We start from the raw sequence: 21,798 nt of genomic DNA, 5'->3' as shown, positions 1-21,798 counted from the left end.
TTTATATTTTTTAGTATATTATTAATTATCTCTAGGTTCTTTGTTTTGACATAGGATCGCATAAAGTATTTGACTCTAATTTTCTCAATCTCCTATATATTTGTGGGTATATATTCTATCCTTTCTCATTTTTGATCTTGTATTACTTTTGTTTTCTCCTCTAGTTAAGACCATAAATTTATTATCTATTACTAAAAGGAAAATACTCATGGATGTTTTTATCCTTTATGTTATCTTAATATTTCCTATTTTATTAATTTTGGCTTTAATCTGTGTTAATTTCCTTTCTTTCTATAGATGAATATTAACATTTTTTCTTTTTTCTCTAAATGATGAGTATATTTAAAGCCATAAATTTTCCAAAGCACAGCCTTTGTTGTACTTCATTGGTTGGGTATGATGTATCTATATTTTTTAATTGATTTCTAAATATTTATAATTTTGTTTTTGTTTCTTTTGTAATGCAAGGATTATCTAAGATGTGCTTTTTTTTCTTTTTGAGTCGTTTTTTTAGGAATTCATTTTTTCTTTTTTTTTGCTTTATGACCAAAAAATGTGATTCATAAAATTTCTATTTTTTAAAATTTCTTAAAGTTGATATTGCATATATGTACAAATCCAAGTATATGACAGACTTTTATAAATGATTTGTTGATGATGAAACAGTCTTTATCTTCTATTTAAGTAACAAAGGAATCTATTAAATTTTCTTTATCATTTGTATTATTTATTTCTTTTGTGCATTTACTTATCTTTTGTCCACTATGTTTAATTTGAAAAAGCCACATTAAAAGCTTTCCATATTTATACTTTAATTAATTATATGCAATAGTTATATCAAGTTTTTCTTACACTTTTAAGTAACATTTTCTTCATTTAGTTGTCTACTATGTTATTTGGTGCAAACAGGTTTAAGAGTATTTTCCAGTCTTCATAAATTGTACTTTATATCATTATATAATATTTCTGTTTATCCCGTTCAGTACTTTTAAATTCTATCTCGCCTATATTAATATTGCTGTTCAATGCAGATTTTTTTCTTTGTTTTCTGTTTGCCTGATATCTCTTTACCTCTTCCTTTATTTTTGCAAATAACGTAAAATTGGGCTTTATTTTTTTAACCTACATTAACTGTTTAGCTGACAGAATTCAGTTTACTTTTATTAATTTGGTAATTAATATATTTGATTTTATTGCTGTCATTAAATTTTCTTATTCTACTGTATCTTTTCTTAATTTTCTATTGATTTTATCAAGAGGCTATTAATTTTCCTTGTATTTCTTTTTTAAATTGGGGAGTTCTACTGTACTTTTTATTGTATTAATATTTAAACTCATCAGTACATAGCCCTATTATTCCATGAGGCAAATTATCAAATATTTCTCTCCCAAAACACTTTCTTCTCCTACTTCTCTTCTTACCCACTTCTTCCAACAATATAAGAACTCTGGGATCTTTTGCTTCTCCACTATTCACCCCTACATCCATCAGAGGAGAACTTGGGAGTATCTTTATTTCCTTTCACTCTCCCTCAAGTTTTAAACTATTTGAATTTCTGTTGCAGAACTCTTCTACTTAAGAGTTCGTATTGAGTCCTTATATTGCAGTTCTTAGATGATCTCTCATTATTTATTTTGATTTGATTCTGTGAATATGACAAGTTTTGTTGCTCACCAGTGTTTTCTCTTCTCTTAGTTTTTCTTCACCTTGAACATTCTCTGCAGGTTCATTGAGTGTTGTTGTAATCCTAATACTGCCTTAGGATCACCCTCAAGTTTGGGTATGTGGTTCTAACCTGGCTGGATGTGGGACTCTGAGTTTGCAGTCCTCTTAAGAATCCTTGAATATTATTTCATTGCCTTCTTCTTTTTGAATGTTCAGTCCAGTGCCAGTCTAATTCTTTTTCCTTTGTAAGCAACTTGCTGTTTCTTTCTAGAAGATTTTTCTTTATCTGAAAACCTAAGATTTATTTTAGCACATGACTGTGTCATATCTTTTCTCACCAATTCTACCTGAAACAGTGTTTTCAATGTACAGATTTCAGTCTTTCTAAAAATCAGGCTGGATTTCCTTTTTAAAAAATAGTTTCTGTTTTATAATTATTTTTCTCCTCCCATCTTCCTTTTCTTTTTCTGGATCTCCTCTTATTTACAGGTTAGTTGTTCTGGTTCTTTCCTCCACACTTCTCTTTCTTTATATTTTGTTAACTCTCCTACTGAATCTTAAAATCTACTAATTCTGTTCTCAAGATCCTTCATCTTCTCCTTCAACTTACCTACTCAACATCTTAACTTAAAAATCTTTCTTTCTTAGTCCTATGTCTTTTTTAATGCTCTCTTGTACCTCTTCAAATACTTATTATTCTTTTATAACCCCCAACGATTCTCCGTTGTTGATAGACTGCTCTGATTGCCTTCTTTATTCTTTGTTTCCTCTGGCTGTTAGACCTCAGTGCATGTCCTTTTATTTTCCTTTGCTCATTGTGGCACAGATCCGACTGATGGATACTTTAAGTGGACTGGTCCCGTAAGTGTGAGAAGAAACAAACATTGAAGTCTTCACAGCCAGAAGTGGGCAATTTATCAGTTTCCTTTTGAAACACCTGGAGAGAGCTTTTATTCTTCACTAGATTAGAAAAAATTCAGTCCTTCCATATTTCGTTACAGCCAGAGGATTGAGAACACTCAGCAGTCCTATGATTATTGAAGGTCAGCTCTACTAAGGGGCTGCTACATGCTGGTCCTTGTCTTAAAGTTCTCCTGCTGTGGTCCCAAAGCTTTTTTCATCCCAGAGCAAGAAAGTACCACAGCAGTTACCTAGCTTACACCCTCTACCTGACTACCAGTCCTAATGTCTTCTTGACTTAAGAGGATGTATTTGACCTGAGTTGAAAGTAGAGAGAAAACAAAGCACACTGAAGCCACCATCCTTCTGAAACCTCTGCAAATATAATGATGAGCATAAAAATGATACATTCTATACACCACTTAATACTGTTTATAGGCTGGTTGGGAAGATAGGTGTTATCAAAATTAAATAGAAAAGAGAAAAAGAAACCCACATGTAATACTGAAATCACAGCTATGGTTATTACTATGAAGGAAAGGTGAATAAAAATATGAAAAATGTATGAAAGAGGAACGACTTCTGTGGAGGAATCAGGGAAGTAATGTCTGAAGAAGCCATGGTTAAGCTGAGATCCCAAGAAACAGTAGGAGTTAACTGTGTAGTGAGGGGAAGGACAGAGAGCTGCAGACAGAGATAGCAGTTTATTCAAAGACTTTAGGGGTAAGCATGCCATATTTGAGGAGGTAAATGGTAAGCATGGCAGAAAAAGCAAAGGAGAACAGAGTATGAAAAGAAGCTAGAGAGGAAGGTCATGGTGGGCCAGACTGTGAAGGGCTTTGTAGGCTATCATAGCAAGTGGTCTTTTCCTAAAAGCAAGTAGTATTGGGGTGCTTTATAACAGGGGTAAAAATACCTGATTCACATTTTCAGAAGATAATAAGGATTCCCAGGAGAGAGCAAATTTAAAGTGTCCAAGTGATGTTGGGAGACCAGTGAGAAGGCTATTGAAATAGCCCCAAAGAGAGAGGGTAATAGGATGATAGTCACTGTACATACAGGTAGTACACTTTTAGGTAGTAAAATGTAAGGAGGTAAATGAGAGTGTGGAAGATGTCCAAGGTGCCTCCAAATTATAGGCATTGCGCTGATGTTGCATGAAATGGGAGCATCAAGTTGGAAACCACCAGTTCAGTCATTCACGTCAAGATGCCTTTGAGATATCAAAGTGGAGAAGTCAATGAACAGTATGAGTCTGGGGCAGGTCTAGACAAGAGATGTAAATATGTAATTCATCTGGATTAGGTGTAAATTGAGACTCTTAGGCATGAATGAGAACACCTTGGGAGAGAGAAGAGAAAAGGATTGTTAACCTTGTACCTGCTAGTATCTGTCTAAATTGGATTATCTTCTCTGGAAAGATGGCTAGATTTATCTTTATGTATCATTGTCTTGAAAAATAATTCTGTAACTCCATTTATAGGAATCTATCCTCAGAAAATAATGATAATAAGGTAGAAAGACAAAGACTTATGGATGAAAATATGTAGTTAAGTATTATTTATGATTGCAAATAAAGGAAGTTACTTATCTATTATTAGGAGGAAGTCAAGAAAATTGTCATATATTTATGTTAATGAATATTATACCATTATAATTTGATATTTATGAAGATGTAATAGCATAAGTATGTGACCATGATATGCTAGTAAGTGAAAAGGACACAAAATTGAGAGAACAGCAACTGAATGAAAAATGCATAGAACAAAAGAATATAAAGAAATAAGTTTATCTGTCAATAGTAGAAAATGGATGATTGTATCCAGTTTTATACTTTTATCTAGTTTCCAAATTATTCAAGTTCTACATCTTGTGTATTATTTTATTTTTAGGAAAGGACATATAAAATTATAATATTGTCCCAGTTATAAATATGAACTTCATAGGCAATTTACTCTGTTAAATACTGGTTAATGTTCTTTCCTTTTCACAATACTGATGAGCATTTCTGATTTGAATCCAGCATAATATTTTAGCTTTTGAGATTATTGCCATCATTTTAAAATTTTATGAGCCATTTAGACTTGTAAAATTAACTTTGAAAACTTACATAATTACTAGACAATGGCAAGTCCCTTCCCCTCAGAACAATTCCCCATCAGCTGGCACTCGGCGTGTCATACTGAGAGCATTTCTAGTTCCTTCTCTTTTTATTGCTTAGCAGTACAGATGACTCTCAATTCTTTTTGTGAGGGTGTTTTAATTGTATAATACATACATATAGGAACTTGTTAATTATTTTAAATGCAATAGATTGTTTTTGTTTTTCAACAATGACTGTTAGATAACTCTCCATTTGGACTGTCATTTGTATCATCATTGTCGTAGGGATATGAAATCATATTGATTTTGGTTCAAAACTAAAAAGCTTGATTTTTTTTTTTTTTTACTCCAGGAATGTATACAAAGACTACCGCTTCCTTGAGCTGGCATGTGATTCGCAGGAGGATGTAGACAGCTGGAAGGCATCTCTACTGAGAGCTGGAGTTTATCCTGATAAATCTTTAGTAAGTGGATCTATCTCTTATTTTTAAATTAGTAACCTGTTTGAGAAAGCATAATTCAACATACTTTTTGCTGAAGGAACTAGTTCTCAGTTGACTTAATTAATTTGGCATAGTTTTAACTTTTTACTTTGCCTATATTTCTTTTTATCCATTAGACTTCTATTTTAAGAAGTTTACCAGTATATTTGTTAAAGAAAATGCCCAACTTTGCCATAAAACCTAATGTATGTATGTAATCTCAAAGCATGAGAGAGTTTCTCTGTTTTAATTTAAAATTTTATTTTCCTTTTTATGTTATTCTACAGTATACTATTCTATAGTATTCATTTAAGCAGTTTATAACATTCTTTATGTAATCATAGTATATATATTATTAGTCAGAACACTTTTTCATATTCTTCAAAATATAATTTTTTAATGAAAATCTACCTCCTTTCATTATGTCTGTAGTACCGATATCCAAAATTAAACTCTGGTTAATGTCACTGTAAGTGAAAAAAGAACAAAAAATATTATATTGATAGTCCCACTTATCTTTATTAATATACTTCAAGTGTCTTGGAGACACTTCTCTCATTCAAGTTAATAAACAGATCTTCTATTTGTGTTCTTGGGAAAATGTAATATTACACAGACTAGCCTGGATTTAAACTTCAGAATTCCCACCCAACATATGTACACTCAGCATTAAACAGACTCTGCAGATGTGTGGTTCTCACTGCTTCCTAGCTACCCCTGAGATATTATACTCTCCAGGTTTCCCCTAGAAGTTAAGCACTGAGACTGAGCTTTGGGGGGTCTACTTCATCTTGACCTTTGTGGTGCTTCGATTGGCTGTAGATTAGTTTATACGACTGCCCATGCACAAGCTGGGTTATTTCTCAACCCCAAATAGGTATACAGTCTTCTTAAGGGAAAGTCTGAGATGTGAGCACATTGTGCGACAACTGAAGCATCTGGAGGAGATTTCAGACCTGACCATATCCCTGAGGTTACACTGGAATTTAACAAAGTTCCAGAGGTAAAGGATAGAGGATTTGTGCCAAAACATTCTCTTCTTTGCTGTTATTTTAGTTTTCATGTAGACCTCTTAACCCCATCTCTACCTCCACTTGTCTGGTTAGTACCTAAAACAGTGAATCCCCATGACACATCCTGTGCCCTCCAAATGGGGTGAAACCAGACCCTTTCCAGGTGATATGTAGGTACAAAGGTATCTTCTGTACCACTTTGATTTTTGTTGTTAGTTCTAATAGTTACTTATTACTCTGTCCTATCCATTGATGGTTGTGTGTTTAATGTTACAAATGTTCTCTATTAAAAAATGCACATATACTTAATGCTTTATTCATTCATTCTGCAAAAGTCTGCTGAGCATGTGCTTTTCGCCAGCTATCTTTCTATAAACTAGTGATGCTGAAGTAAACAGTGAGGTCCTGTCCCTCAAGGAACAGACATTAGAGTAGATGAATAACTGTGTAACTGTAAACTGTTATTTGTTAGAATGATAAGTTCTGTAAAAAATTAAAGGGACAGACTGTGAGAATGAAGGTCAACTGAGTTTTATTTTAGTAAAGGTAATTAGGGAAAGCCCCTTTGATTGGAGTAGGCTCCTGAAAGAAGTGGGAAAGTAAATGATGTGAATGTCTGATGGAGAGTGCTCATGGCAGAGGGCTAGCAAGGACAAAGCCAGCTCAGTGTCTTAGAGCATCAAAGAGTTACAGTGTGTCTGGACAAGTGAAGGTAGTTGATGATTTCCAGAAGTGGTCAGTGGCCAGATTATATAGACCTTGAAGGAAGTGGCAAGCATTTGTGCTTTATTCTAGGTGAGATGGGAAGCCATTGGAGGGTTTCAAGCCAGTTAGTAACATGATCAGATTTACATTTTTAGAAGATTGCTATGGCTGAGTGTTATGAAAAGCAGCACAGCGTGTGGGGTTAAAGCACAGGCTTTAGCATCAAACTGTGTAAACTGAAATTTCTGATGCTCACCTACAAGCTGTGTAGCCCTTTTATCTTTCAAGATTCCAATGTCTAAAATGGAAATAACAAGAATCATCTGCAGCATCGTTGACAGGGTTAAGTGAGATAATGTAGGGAAAGCACTGGACAGGGTAAACATAAGTTAGCACTCCATTTTTATTTATGATTATTATTATTTTCATTGTAGATTACTTATGTAGGTAAGTACAAGAGAGTTAAAACATTGTGGATATTTGTAATACAGTCCCAGTGTGATTGTGAATACTTTATGGCATTTTCTATCTTCTAAATGTGGTTGGTTATATAAAATGTCTGAATGTGTATATGTGTGTGTGTGTGTCTTCCTTCCAAGAAACTGTAATGTTTGTGAAAATGTTTTCTTAGGTCATGATTTTGTCAACTAAATTTATTTTAAATGTACTAGACAAGTTTGCTATTAAAAACAATTATGCAATGCCTCTCTCGTGAGGAAAATACTGTCTTGGGAAAGCAAAATTAACCTTCCCTCTGTGAACTGTTTTTATAAACCTGAATTTTCATGTATTCATAGCTCTACACAAAAGAAGATGCTCAATAAAATATTTGATATTTTTTATTAGAATGCTCAATTTTAAGCAAATCTAGAATTGTCCTACACAAACTGTTTTGATTCACATCATTTTTATTTGCTGATCAACATACATTTGGTACTATTGCTTGGAAAATTGAGACAAAGGGGCTTTTTACCACATGCCAAAGACATGACAGGAAATTAAACTTGGCAGTATGCCATGAATATGGCTTTTCTCAGCTTTCATCATAAACAATATTTGCATTTCTTCTGCACCATGTAGTTCTGTAGGTTATACTACACAATTGCTTGACTTTCAAAGGTTTCAGTGGCAGCTAACTACTGAAAGCAATCTAAGTAGGATGCTTATCTAAACATTGCATTTGAGAACAATCTTAGGTTTGGGGGAAGTGATACTTCTAGGTACAGTTATTCTTAATTTATAAGGATTTGACAAAGAAGTCAGAGTAACCTAATACCAGATGTCTCTTTCTAAGTAAATTTTTAGAATTTCTGGTGTTTCTGTTTTTGTATCACCAAACTATTGAGTCAACAGCAAACCAGTCAGTCCCTACCCTAATAATGAAACGTTCATGTGTCATACATCGATATGAGTCAAGACCAAAAAAATTCTGCTTTTTACATGAGACATCTCTATTCTAACTGGAAAAAATTCTACATGGATCATTTTTCTAAATTGTATAAGTTTGGATTCATTTAGATAAATATCCATCACCCAAATCTGGATGAACTGATGTTTAGAATAATTTTTTTTGTCCAAACTAAGGTTGCATGCTTTTTTATAACAAGCAATTCCTCATCATATCTTTTTCCATCATGTCCACATGGTGAAATGTTTTTTATGTCACTCATAATGTTCTGCTACTCTATTCCTTCTGTCTCTTAGGTCATTTCTCTTGGGGTTTTCTACAAATTTTTCTTCTTTCCTTTCCTTTCCTTCCACCATCTCCCACTTCCTTCCTTCCCTTCATCCATCACTGTTATGTGGACTGTGAAGATTCAAAGATAGAAAAAAAAAAAGGAGGCAGTTTTTACTTTACAGGAGTTCCAAGTCTAGTGGAAGAGAGAGATGCAAATAAATAGCTACTGTAAAATGTGAATAAAAAACTGGTGGGTATCTATATAAAGCACAACAGCCCAACTATATTCCCATGTACATTTTCTAATTGCATTCTGTTTTCTAATCATTGATATATTCTATTTTACCATGTTCATTTTCTAATTACTTTCCAGTCTCTTAAACTTTCTGGACCTAAAGCTAAATGTAGACTTCTTATCTGAGCATCGTGGTATGTGACCCTAAAATGTAAATGAGTCCCGAGTTTAGTTCCCCACTATGCCACTGACTTGCTCTGTGAATGTAGACATAACATCTCTGACCCAGAACTCTGGCATTCTACCATCACCTGAGCTTTCTGAGCAGCAAGAATACTTTTTAAATATATTTAAACCTGAATTTGAATTTAACAGAATTTTATTTTTTATTTCTATTTCCTTTGGCCACTAAATTGAAATTGTACTCAGTATGAAATTTAAAAGTATGAATTTACATAGTTTCAAAGTGAAGTTGTTTCTAAAAGGATTAGTGGTTATTTTGTTTTTGTTTTTCACTGATGAGATATTCCCTCAAAGATTTGGGGAAAGTTAAAACAGGAGTAGGGACTGAAAATGAGTTCCTCTGCTAAGATTATGACTAACCTCTCTATCCAAAACTTTATTCCCTTTCTTGTTCTGCACCATTTTCCCATCAAGATTAAGCAGCATCAAAAAGTGTGTGTGTGTGTGTATCAATAGCTGCAGGTCACAATTTCATAATTTTAAAACTTGAACAATAATATGATCCATGTACATAAATTTTTCCTCTAAGTGTAAATAGAAATAAGTGTGAATTTAATTAAATACCTAAAGAATGACATATAACAAATGACTGATTTTCCTGGCACAATTTTGTTGGCTCACAATATGACTTTATATATAAACATGAAGGAATTCCAGATTCTTCTGTGCATTGAAGTTAGGTAGGCTTGAAGTCAAATCCACTTGTGTTGGAATACCTACCCTTCCATTTATGTGCCAGGTGGCTTAGGCAACTTATTTCACTCTCTAGTTTTTTATTTCTTTTTAAACTCAAAATAATAATTTCTTCCTCTGAGTGATTTTGTAGGACTAAATGAATACTATTGCACACCACATCTAGCTTGGTGCCTACACCTGAAGGAAAGTACTCAGTGTCATGTAGACTTTAATGTTGATATTGACTATCATTAATGTGTCCATGGGCTGGATGAAGCACAAGCTGGAATCAAGATTGCCAGGAGAAATATCGATAACCTCAGATATGCAGATGACACCACCCTTATGGCAGAAAGTGAAGAGGAACTAAAAAGCCTCTTGATGAAAGTGAGAGAGGAGAGTGAAAAAGTTGGCTTAAAGCTCAACATTCAGAAAACTAAGATCATGGCATCTGGTCCCGTCACTTCATGGGAGATAGATGGGGAAACAGTGGAAACAGTGGCTGACTTTATTTTTGGGGGCTCCAAAATCACTGCAGATGGTGATTGCAGCCATGAAATTAAAAGACGCTTACTCCTTGGAAGGAAAGTTATGACCAACCTAGACAACATATTAAAAAGCAGAGACATTTCTTTGTCAACAAAGGTCCGTCTAGTCAAGGCTATGGTTTTTCCAGTGGTCATGTATGGATGTGAGAGTTGGACTATAAAGAAAGCTGAGCACCGAAGAATTGATGCTTTTGAACTGTGGTGTTGGATAAGACTCTTGAGAGTCCCTTGGACTGCAAGGAGATCTAACCAGTCCATCCTAAAGGAGAGCAGTCCTGGGTATTCATTGGAAGGACTGACGTTGAAGCTGAAACTCTAGTACTTTGGCCACCTGATGCAAAGAGCTGACTCATTTGAAAAGACCCTGATCCTGGGAAAGATTGAGGGCAGGAGGAGAAGGGGATGACAGGGAAAGAGATGGTTGGATGGCATCACCGACTCAATGGACTTGAGTTTGGGTAGGCTCCGGGAGTTGGTGTTGGACATGGAGGCCTGGCATGCTGCAGTTCATGGGGTTGCAAAGAGTCGGACACGACTGAGCGACTGAACTGAACCGAACTGAATGTGTCCATGAAGCTGTACTTCTCAGATTAGTAGTTCCCTTTTCTTTGCAAACTATCAGTGAAATTTGGGAAGAATCTCCCCAACTGTTGGCTGAGAATACCAAACTGTTTAGGAGAGACTTGAGATTATGCTGCCCTGTGGACAGACTGGCCTCAAAGTCTCTATCATTTAGTCAGGAGTGAGCCATAGAGGCTGTCAGGGAAATGAGAGTCCACAAACCTCCTCCCCTCAGATTCTGGCCATCTGAAAGGTGCAGCTGCAAATCTGTGCATAGCCTAGAAACAGATGTGGTGCAAATTCAGTTTTGTGTATCTGTGAAGACATACACCTCAGAACTTTTTACAAGAGTTAATTTTTTTCACTATATAGATAGATGGTCCTCCTGTCTAGTATATGATTTCTGTTTTAATTTATTAATTTTTAATTGGAGGACAATTGTTTTACAATATTGTGTTGGTTTCTGCCATACATCAACATGAATCAGCCAGAGGTATATGACCCTCCGTCTTGAACCTTCCTCCCACCTCTCACCCCATCCCACCCTTCTAGGTTGTCACAGAGCAACTGTCATTTTTCATCTCTTAAGAAATCATAGACCATCTAGACAGTAGAAATGGAAGCACCCTGGAACTTCACTATACCTCTGAAGTCAGGACTCTCCCAGTCATAATTCATGCTTTTAAGGACTGCCTTGGAGGTTGAAACCATCCCGTAATGTAGTCTCTGAGGGAAATGAGAAAGTCCTTTTGGATAGACTTTACACCGAATTTTTCTCAGTGGCAAATAACAAATCAGGGAGAAGGTGTCTGTTTCACTCTAGGGGGAAGAGAGGAATGGACACAGAGCCCCATAAGTATTTATTAATATGGTGATGACCACTCCCATGTATTTACTCAGCAGTCTTGTTTACAAGATAGAAAACACCTATATTCGTCCCACTGTACATAACTTTATTCTTAGCTTATTCAACAGTGCTTCCCACAGAAATTAGAGCAGCTCCATGACCAATAGTTTAGTTTTTTTTCAATGAAGGAACTTTCTAAATATAAATGCTGCCATACAGAGTAGTGGAGGAATTATAGAGAATTTACAATTCACTAGCCATGACTGCTATGCCTCTCTCAGAATAGACAGCTGGGGAAATGATTGAAGGAAATAAGAAATGGCAAAGCCACACCACGTCTTTCACTTGTATGTTTCTCGTATTTAAGGATTAAGGCCCCCTACTCGGTGACATCACTGTTGCCACTACAAACAGAACCATCTGCCACCGAGCAGGGAAGCCAGCCATTCCCTAATGTGCAAAAATACTTGGTTGAACTCCTGAAACTTATTTGGTAGATCAAAAGCTGCACTGCTGTGGAATGCAATAAACCCCATCTGTTTGAGGTATTTTCAGCACTATTGCACTTCTTTGGAGAACCAAGGTCCCATTATTCTCTAAAATAGTATTCTACTCCTGATAAAATTCTCTCTGGGGATCTTTATTGCCTTATTGAACCATTGGCATAGTCTTTACAAAAGAATCCTTTTCCCCTGATTTCATTCATTCTGGTACCATTATTTATGTCTCACATAAACCAGGGATGTTAATGGTTATATCATGGCCACTCACAATGTCGGGAAACTTCTCTATGCTGTTTTATTAGTGTCTTTAAATTTATGTTTTTATTCAGTATGATGGCCCTGATGGTCCTTGAATTAGACATTCCCCTCAGAGTCACCAGCTGGCATTGTTTTCCAGAAAATACACTCTCCCACAATCATTCCTTTACTGTTCTCCAGAAAATGTTTGTATGTATTACTTCCCCACACACATCCTCTCTTAAAACTAACCGCCAGATCTCCAGCCCAACCTGTTACTCCACACCCTGTGCTCAGGCTTCTCCACACAGGCACACACTCCACTCACAGCTCTCTTCCACTCTGCAACTCAGTGGAGAGAAACATTCTTTCTGGGCCCCTTGTGAGGCGAGTTCAGATCTGTTCCCTGCCCATATCGCATCACGTCTCCCCCACAGGATCTGACCTTGCGAGGACTCAGGCTGCCCTGGGAGTAATGAATCACCATTTTATTTTTTTAAGCCATATGTGGGTTAAATTGTTTGATATAAATCATACTCCCGCCGCTCCAGTTTGAAACAAGACAGCCATTTGCCTGCTGCCTGCTGCTGGCTGCTCTCTGTGTCTATCCAAAACGGCCCTTTTAGAAATGACTACATTTTTGTGACTAACCTTTCCAGACCCATTTTCTTGAATGTGGACCAGTGTTTATTTTGGCTGCCTCCCCACTATACAGTTTTCACTTCCCATGCCAGCCCAAGACCAAACTCATAATTTACGAAATAAAGGAATGGTACAGATGGAGGTCGTAACGTGGTCTGCTTGCTCTGTCTCCCCAGGATCACTCACTCCTTTCCTCTGCTCTTTTTCTTTTTTTTTTTTCCCACCTTCTTTGAAACCAAGGATGCAGTGTTTGTTTAAAAATGCATTGGCTGATGAAATTTTCCACTGCTTGGCATGTTGGAGGAGGGGCTGTCAGGAAAGGGCAAGCCGACATACTAAATACTTTGCCTTTCATGCTAACAGCTCACTTATTACCAATTCAAACCAATGCTTTTTGGCCAGGTTCCCAGTACTTCAAGTATTTCAAGTAGAAAGAAAGGGGGAAATCTCTGTCATAATTTTCTAGTGTTATAAATGTATGATTTCCTTTAATATAAGTAGAATCTTTGACTCGTCCGTGAGCTTTGGGTGCTGCATGTATGAATGGGATGTCAGTGAAGAGTTACTTATTTTGATTTTGATCTAGCATGAAAAACCTCATGATTTTAAAATAAATTTGTTTAACATATTTCTTTTTTTTTTCCTTGCGGCTACGTGTACAGGGGAACAACAAAGTAAGTTCTTTGTCCTCCTGCAGCTCCTCTGTCTCTTCAGTCCCCACTCCCCTCCTGCATGTGCCCTTGGTGAGAGTGTTTCTGTGCTTTGAGATGACTGTCTGTGACAGTACACAAATGATAGAGGGTGTGCAAATGTCAGGGAAAACAGAGCTTGGACTACCATCGTGGCGGTTCATTTTTGACCTTTCGGAAAGGAAATATTACGTTCCTCGGGGCTGGTTATTGGATGGTTCAGAAAGGTTGTTTTTATAAGGAAAGAGCAACACTGAGAGCAAAGATGATGATTTAATAATGAGGACTCTTCTGCAGAAAGGGTACGACCGTCTGATGAAACTCAGTGCAGCTGACGTTTTTGACCAAAAATCAAAGCTCTCATGTTAATGTGCAGTTATAAAAACCCCAAACTGGAGTCTTAAATAGCAGGATGGCTGGCTTTGTTGGGGAAACCGAACTAGATCAGTGCTCTGGCTTTGAAGGTGCCTTAAAATGGACGGAGGAGGGTGGGGTCAACATTTGCCTTGGCTTCTGCGCGCTTGATGTATTCCAGCTGGATGGAGGCAGGAGGGTGTGGGGAATGGAGGGGGAGACTGAAATGTGTATGATTTGTGAAACCAGGCAACACACACACATGGTGGAAACTATTTTAATGTTGTTGTTGTAACAGATAAATGAGTAATTCAGTAGTTCATAGGGTGGCTTGCTTGTTAAAATTTTAATTTACCTATTCCAGAAGATTAGAACTACTTCTCACTTATATTAGGTATGTAAGAGTAATGTAGTTAGGGAAGATGGTCTTAAGTTTAGCAGGGCGATTTGTTTTTCATATTTTTTTTCCTATGGAGAATTATTAGTGCTTTATCCTACCAGGTGGCCCACTTAAAATAGGCCTCATTGAATACAATAAGAATTGAAAAGAATCTGTTTTATAAGGGTCTGCCTGCATATTTAAGCCAGCTGGAATTCATCAAAATTGCTATTCATAAGCCATACATATAGAATTTAAAACAAATGTGGGAAATCTTGCAGTTTAGTTTGACGGACTGTGCTATTATGGAATAAGTTGATAGAGAGAGTTGGTATTGAAAATGTGTCACTTTATAAATTTATACCTTGCTATAATTGCTTATGATCCAAGTAATAATATTTAATGAAGTTAAAAATAATATAAAATTACAAGATAGGCATTTGTGAGGGAGCCAGGGGGGTGAACTTAGCCCATTAAAAGTTTACTTTTTAAAACAGAAGGTAACTTATAAAATTGATTAAAGATTTCTTCTATAAGTAAAGGATAATATTTCTAACTAATATTGTCACTATTGAAAAAAAAACCGTTTGGACAAAATTTTAGTTCTCACACCATATGCTGTATTTTGATTCTTGAATAGTAAGTCTCTTTGGTCCTGGTCACACATTACACTGAATTGCTGTCTAGAATTTCATGTGCTGCATCTCTTAATTGTTTAAATTGTCTGAGCTATATGAGTGCATTAATAGCAAGCCTGTGCATGCTGAGGATCAGGCAATCAGCTGCTGACATTTTAGGGAGGTGCTAACCCTTAGATCATTCAAGAAGCATTTTTTGATTTTTTTTTTAATTGGAGGATAATTGCCTTACAAAGTTGTTGGTTTCTGCTATACAACAACATGAATCAGCCATAAGTATGTGTGTATATATACATACATAATGTGTGTGTATATGTATATATATGTATGTGTGTGTATATATATGTATGTGTGTGTATATATATGTATGTGTGTGTGTATATATATATATATATATACACATATACGTTGTCTGCTTGGTCACTCAGTTGTGTCTGACTCTTTGCAACCCCATGGACTGTAGCCCACCAGGCTCCTCTGTCCGTGAGGATTCTGTCCAGGCAAGAATACTGGAGTGGGTTGCCAAGCCCTCCTCCAGGGGATCTTCCCAACCCAGGGATTGAATCCAGGTCTCCCGCACTGCAGGCAGATTCTTTACTGTCTGAGCCACCACGGAAGCCCATAGATACATACATACATACATACATACATACATATATCCCCTCCCTCTTGAACCTCCCTCTCACCCAGCCCCATACCCTCCTCTAGGTCATCCCAGAGTATTGGGCTGGGCTTCCTGTGTTATATAGCAATCAAGAAGCATTTATGATTTGCCTCTTTCACGAGTGATTCACCGATAACTTAAAGGCATTGTTAAAACTCCCCAGAGAAAACACTTTGCTATAGCAGGAGTCATCCATTTGTGTTGTCCTTCTTGGTCAAGTTCTTCTGAGTAATAGAATGTTCAGTTTAATAGAATTTACTGATTCTTTTCAAATAATTATACAATGAACAATAAAACTCAGATGTTCTAAGCTGCTGCTCCTTAAGGCTACTTGTCATCGGATGATGCAGAAGGCCCTCCAGAGTCTCCCAGTGCCTGGAGCCCCCATCTGCACTGTGAACACTTGGTACAGTGCTATGGGGGATCTTTGGGTGCCAGTTAGAGTGTCAGCTGAAGCATGCCAAAGATGCAAACACTTACTGTTTTGATTTTTAACTGATGAGCAGCTACTTTGGAGGGGCTGGTGTGTATTGCCCTTATGCCTTAATTCTTGGTTGCTTATGTTATGAATAAGTAATAGTTTGTGAAAAAAATATAAGGCTAATACTTTTAAAATATGATCATTGTACTGACCATGGACTCTGGCACAAAAGAGGCCCCTCAAATCACAGACGGCACATCTGCATACTATTTTCCTTTCGTTTAGAATTTCAGTATAAATGGACAACACTGGAATACAAGCTGTGCTGTCTCCAGAGTATAGATCTGGAATCTTCAAAAGGAGAATATGAGATTCTTTTTTCCCTCTCATGCTAGAATGCTTGTTCTGCGTTGTCCCAAAGGCAACACACCTGTTTGTTGCCTGCCATATACGTGAGCCAGCTATAAAAGGTGACTCATTTCAGACTCGCAAAGGCTAATTGTTTATTTTGTGAATAGCATTTCATTATTTGTGATACTAACCAGATACTAGAGAGAATGAAGCTTGCTCAGTTAATGTTTCTTTAGATGAGCAGGATGCATGGATTCATCTTCCTTCATACATGCACACATATACATACATACACGTATATTATAAGGTGTATGGAGCAACTCTACTATTCATTTTCTCAATGCCAGCTAAAGTGTTCTGCTTCATCCACCTTTGTTGTTGTTGTTCAGTCACTCAGTCGTGTCTGACTCTTTGCGAGCCCATGGACTGCAACACGCCAGGCTTCCCTGTCCTTCACTATCTCCCGGAGTTTGCTCAAACTCGTGTCCATAGAGTCGGTGATGCCATCCAACCATCTCATCCTCTGTCACCCCCTTCTCCTCTCGCCCTTAGTCTTTCACAGCATCAGGGTCTTTTTCAATGAGTCGACTTTTTGCATCAAGTGGCCAAAGTATTGGAGCTTCAAGCATTAGTCCTTCCAATGAATATTCAGGGTTGATTTCCTTTACTTAGAGTTTGGAAGCTACTTCTCTAAACTCTCAGAAAAAAACATCTACAAGAGACACAGAGATTTATATTATAAATGCATTATGGAGCAAAACACCAATGGTCATGTTCTTCCTTGAGCACTTATATGCATTTTGTTATTTCTCCTTAAAAAGCACATTTTCCTTTTGTGAGGAGATCATAGTTGCTCAGGAAAAATTTTCCTTCCAGACCTATTACTGATTTTTCCTTTGGAAATGTTTCTCTACTGGCATAGTGATATCTTAAATTTCTTCAAGTAGAAGAAATTTAACATGTTTTTGCATGTTTAAGTTCTATTTTTCCTTTTCAAACCCTCCTTCTCTTCAATCAAGGCAGTCCATTTCATATTTCCACATGGGGGAAATATGTCTCCTCCTTCAAGGGGTTTCCCTCGACCATGAATTCCAAGTCAATGTCTTCCAAAGTAAGACCGTAATCTAGGACTCCGAATCAGTTTGGGGAATGTGAACAAATATGTTATAGTAACAGGGAAGTTTGGACTATTTTTGTTTGTTTGTTTGGTTGCTTTGTTTGTTTGTTGAGTACAAATGTAAATCAGAATATCATTTTCAAAACTGAGGCTTCAGGTAAAAAGTAATCTCCATGTTTTGTCCTAGATAGAAGAGGTTTAATTTCTTTCATTAACTTGATACCCTTGCTTGGTGGACATTTCTAGGAATTTAATAAGCATTTAGTTTTATTTTTTTGTTACTTTGAGTTTTGGTTAAGTATCTTTGATGTTAAATTAGGCAAATTAAAGGTAGAAAAAGCCCTTAAAATATAAAGAATAAAATACTATAATAAAAACTCTCCAAATTTATTAATTATGTTGATACACAAATACAAATGAAAACTAAAAGGAATCCTAGGTTCAGAAATGAATGCTTCAAAAAATTTTAACTTATAGACAAACACTACAGCTACTCTCCTCTTTTATGAATCTTTTATTATGTTTAAAAGAGAAATTAACAAGCACCCTACTTAACATCAGTCTTCTTAAACTAAAGAATTCTTTTATGTCCCCCATGTGGAAATATGAAATGGACTGCCTTGATTGAAGAGAAGGAGGATTTGAAAAGGAAAAATAGAACTGAAACATGCAAAAACATGTTAAAAACATGTCATGTTAAAAATAAGTTTTTACTAAGTTCTAGAGGAAATGGCAACTCACTGCAGTATTCTTGCCGGGAGAATCCCATGGACGGGGGGCCTGGCGGGCTGCAGTCCATGGGGTTGCAAAGAGTCGGACACGACTGAAGCAACTTAGCACAGCACAGCACAGTTACATTAAATGCAATAATTTTATACATAGTAGAGGGCTTTAATATTTAAGAAAAGAAAAAGGAAAGAAAATCCAATTTGAACACCTGTTTTAACATTTTAAAAATGCTTTGTCTAGTAATTTTCCAACACATTTAGCTAGACAAGGGACATTGGCAGTCTCATTAGTGGGAAAAGTAGTTATCACCTAGCGTACTGATTTTGGTCAGCCATTGGATTCTAGTCATCATTTGCAAAGATAGAGTGTGCCAAGTCAAATGTCACCAAAATATATTACACTGAAAAACACAGATAGTAAATCCATGTTAATTTGTTTTGCCTCTTGTGCAAATCTTCAATTCCTAAATTCCGGCTCTTGGTCATATGTGAGAGAATATAGGTAGGAACTGAAAATCCATCATGAAATCTGGAAATGTCTTATTAATGATGAATGTTATAATCTTGGTAGATGAAGGAGCAGACAGTACATTGTCAGAAGATATATTTCCTCTCTAATATTTAAAATGACTGAAAGAACATTCTTTTTATAATATTTATTTATTTATTTATTTATTTATTTTTGGCTGTGCTGGGTCTTCGTTGTGGCTCATGGGCTCTAGAGAGGGGGCTCAGTAGTTGTGGTGTGTGGGCTTAGTTGCCCCACAGCATGTGGGATATTCTAGGACAGGGATCAAACCTGTGTCCCCTGAATTGGCAGGTAGATTCTTAATCATGGGACCACCAGGGAAGCCCCTGAAAGAACATTCTAAGTAGTTTAGGTATAGTCAGCTCAATTGGGTTATTTATTTTCTTTGAATAATGTATATTCTTTCCTTGATTTTCTTGAATAAGTTTAGCAAATGTATTTCCCTAGGATTTATGGAGAGCCCCTCTCGTTCACTTAATTTATGCATAACCCAATGAGAATATCATTAAAGTTAAGAGAAAGGAGAAAAACTCACTGGCCTCAAAGTGTTATTTTAGCTCTATGCACCTATAAAAACTGTATGTCTCAATCACTGCAGCACCAATAAACCTTTGGTTCTTTTTTGGCAAATCGGTCTTAAAAGAGCATTGCAAAAAATCCCTACTTTTTGAACCCCCAACTTTAATCTTAAGCAGTTGGGAAAAAAGGACAGTTCATTTGAAAGCAAAAAACTTTGATAAGGGAGGTGGAATCTATATTGTATTCTCAAATTTATTAACTTTGCCACATAGACTCTATAAGGAAGCAAGAATTAATCTGCTGTTTAGAAAACTCACAATGGGTGATAAGACAGGGAACTCGGAAAGATTTTTTGTGCTAATTTTATATTTTTATTTTCCCTATCTTTTATAAAACATGACTCATCTCTAGTTAATGAGAAATACGAGAATAATGATGTCTTACATCATAGTTTTTTAAATATATTTTTCTCATAGTATTTTAGACATCTTCTTTTAGTATGCCTTATGATATTTTTCAAAGGAATTGGTTTAAAATTGCTCCAAAATTAAAGGGATTCTTTATGTTTTTGTTCGGAAAACCCATTGTCATCGAGTATGATTTTAGAAGTTTCACTGTGATAAGTTTTATTTTGAAATTTAACCCTTTACAGAGGCAATTTTAATCAAAATGTAGAAATTTATTTCTTTTGCTAGTTTAACTTAATGTGGTTATCATATCATACAGTGATATCATACAGATTTGTAGTTATGAGAGTTTAAAATCCTTCTCCCTGTGTTTTTTTTTTAATTAGTTTATTTTCTATTTTTTAACTTTACAATATTGTATTTGTTTTGCCATACATTGACATGAATCCACCATGGGTGTACACTTTCTGCCTGTTTTAAGCAGATCATCTGGACAAAAACTAAAATGAAAAAGGATATGATTTGTATTAGAAATAAGGGTAATTCAAAAGATACATATGTATATAGTAATATTTAAAAGATATATAAATATTAGATATCTAATAAGCTTTAAAAAGCTAGAGATATAGAGCAAACTTTAAATGTGAAAACCTGTCTACTTAGAATGAAAAAAATACACTCTAGAAAATGCACTCTAGATCCAAGTGAAAATCAATGCTTAATTTACAGACTATTTGAAATATAATAATAATAAAAATACTATACAGGAAATACTATAAAATATACCTACTGATATACACAGAGAAAAATTAATAACTTTTAAAAGAATTATTATTTAAATAGAAGTAAATAAATCTAAGAGGTTGGAGGAGAGCAACAAAAAAATCTAAGGAAAGAAATTAATGACTAAAGTAAAAATTATTGAATTAGAAAATAGTGAAAAAAATGTGACCTTAGTTCAGTTCAGTTGCTCAGTCGTGTCTGACTCTTTGTGACCCCATGAACCGCAGCACGCCAGGCCTCCCTGTCCATCACCAACTCCCGGAGTTTACCCAAACCCATGTCCATTGATTCGGTGATGCCATCCAACCATCTCATCCTCTGTCGTCCCCTTCTCCTCCCACCCCCAATCCTTCCCAGTGTTAGGGTCTTTTCCAATGAGTCAACTCTTCGCATGAGGTGGCCAAAGTATTAGAGTTTCAGCTTCAACATCAGTCCTTCCAATGAACACCCAGGACTGATCTCCTTTAGGATGGACTGGTTGGATCTCCTTGTTTAATACTTTTGTATGGTCCAAAAGACAGTAAACAGTTAAAAAGCAAATGACAAATTCATAAAGTATTTGCAGCATATATGACATACAAAATATTAAATGTCCTCAGGATAGAATTGTTTCTATTCAGTTCATTTAAGACATAACAAAACCTAGCCAATCAATCATTTAAAACCAAAAAATAAAAAGTAAAAAGACTGACAACCAGATGAAAAAAAGGGTTCAGTTCACTAGCAATTCACTCCAGGAAGTGTAAATTAAAATAACTGTCCCTACATCATTTTTGAGCTTTCAGATCACAAGAAATGAGAAAGGATGGTCATGATAGGTGGTAATGAGGAAACTGTCCTTCTCATATGTTACGTGTGGCTGAGTATTCATATAGCCTTGATGCAGGGTGGCCAGTTTGGCATGCATCAGATACCTTGATTATGTGCCAACGTTTTGGCCAAACCATTCCACTTCTAAAAATTTATTTTTATCAAATAATTCGATAGTTGTGCAAAGGTATTTGTTCAAAAATTATTTGGGAACAGTTTTTATAGCTACTGATGTTTAAAAAATGCATCAGTATCCATCATAGATAATTGATTAAATAGAATATGGTACATCAATGAAATGCTATAAAGCAAAATTTAAAAAATAAAGACATATTTATGTATACATATATAAAGATATAAATATATCAATT

General features: G+C 35.8%; 1 protein-coding gene across 15 annotated transcripts in view; it reads left to right on the top strand.

Moving 5' to 3' along the window:
• Window positions 1–21,798, top strand: part of DNM3 (dynamin 3) — a 653,888-nt gene that overhangs the window by 537,545 nt on the left and 94,545 nt on the right. For 14 of the 15 annotated variants that reach the window (XM_081489464.1, XM_081489460.1, XM_081489461.1 and 11 more), the window contains one exon: window positions 5,022–5,133. In XM_081489464.1, coding sequence (XP_081345590.1) covers window positions 5,022–5,133 — 112 coding nt within the window. Of the gene's footprint in view, window positions 1–5,021; window positions 5,134–13,700; window positions 13,713–21,798 lie in introns of all 15 variants that reach the window. The other variant, XM_081489456.1, reaches the window with a different exon arrangement.

This window comes from Giraffa tippelskirchi, chromosome 5 (genome assembly GCF_054371585.1).
Source record: "Giraffa tippelskirchi isolate mGirTip1 chromosome 5, T2T-mGirTip1v1.2.pri, whole genome shotgun sequence".
Taxonomy (NCBI): Eukaryota; Metazoa; Chordata; class Mammalia; order Artiodactyla; family Giraffidae; genus Giraffa; species Giraffa tippelskirchi.
Note: the sequence above shows the minus strand (reverse complement) of the source record. Positions and strands in the feature narration are given on the sequence as shown.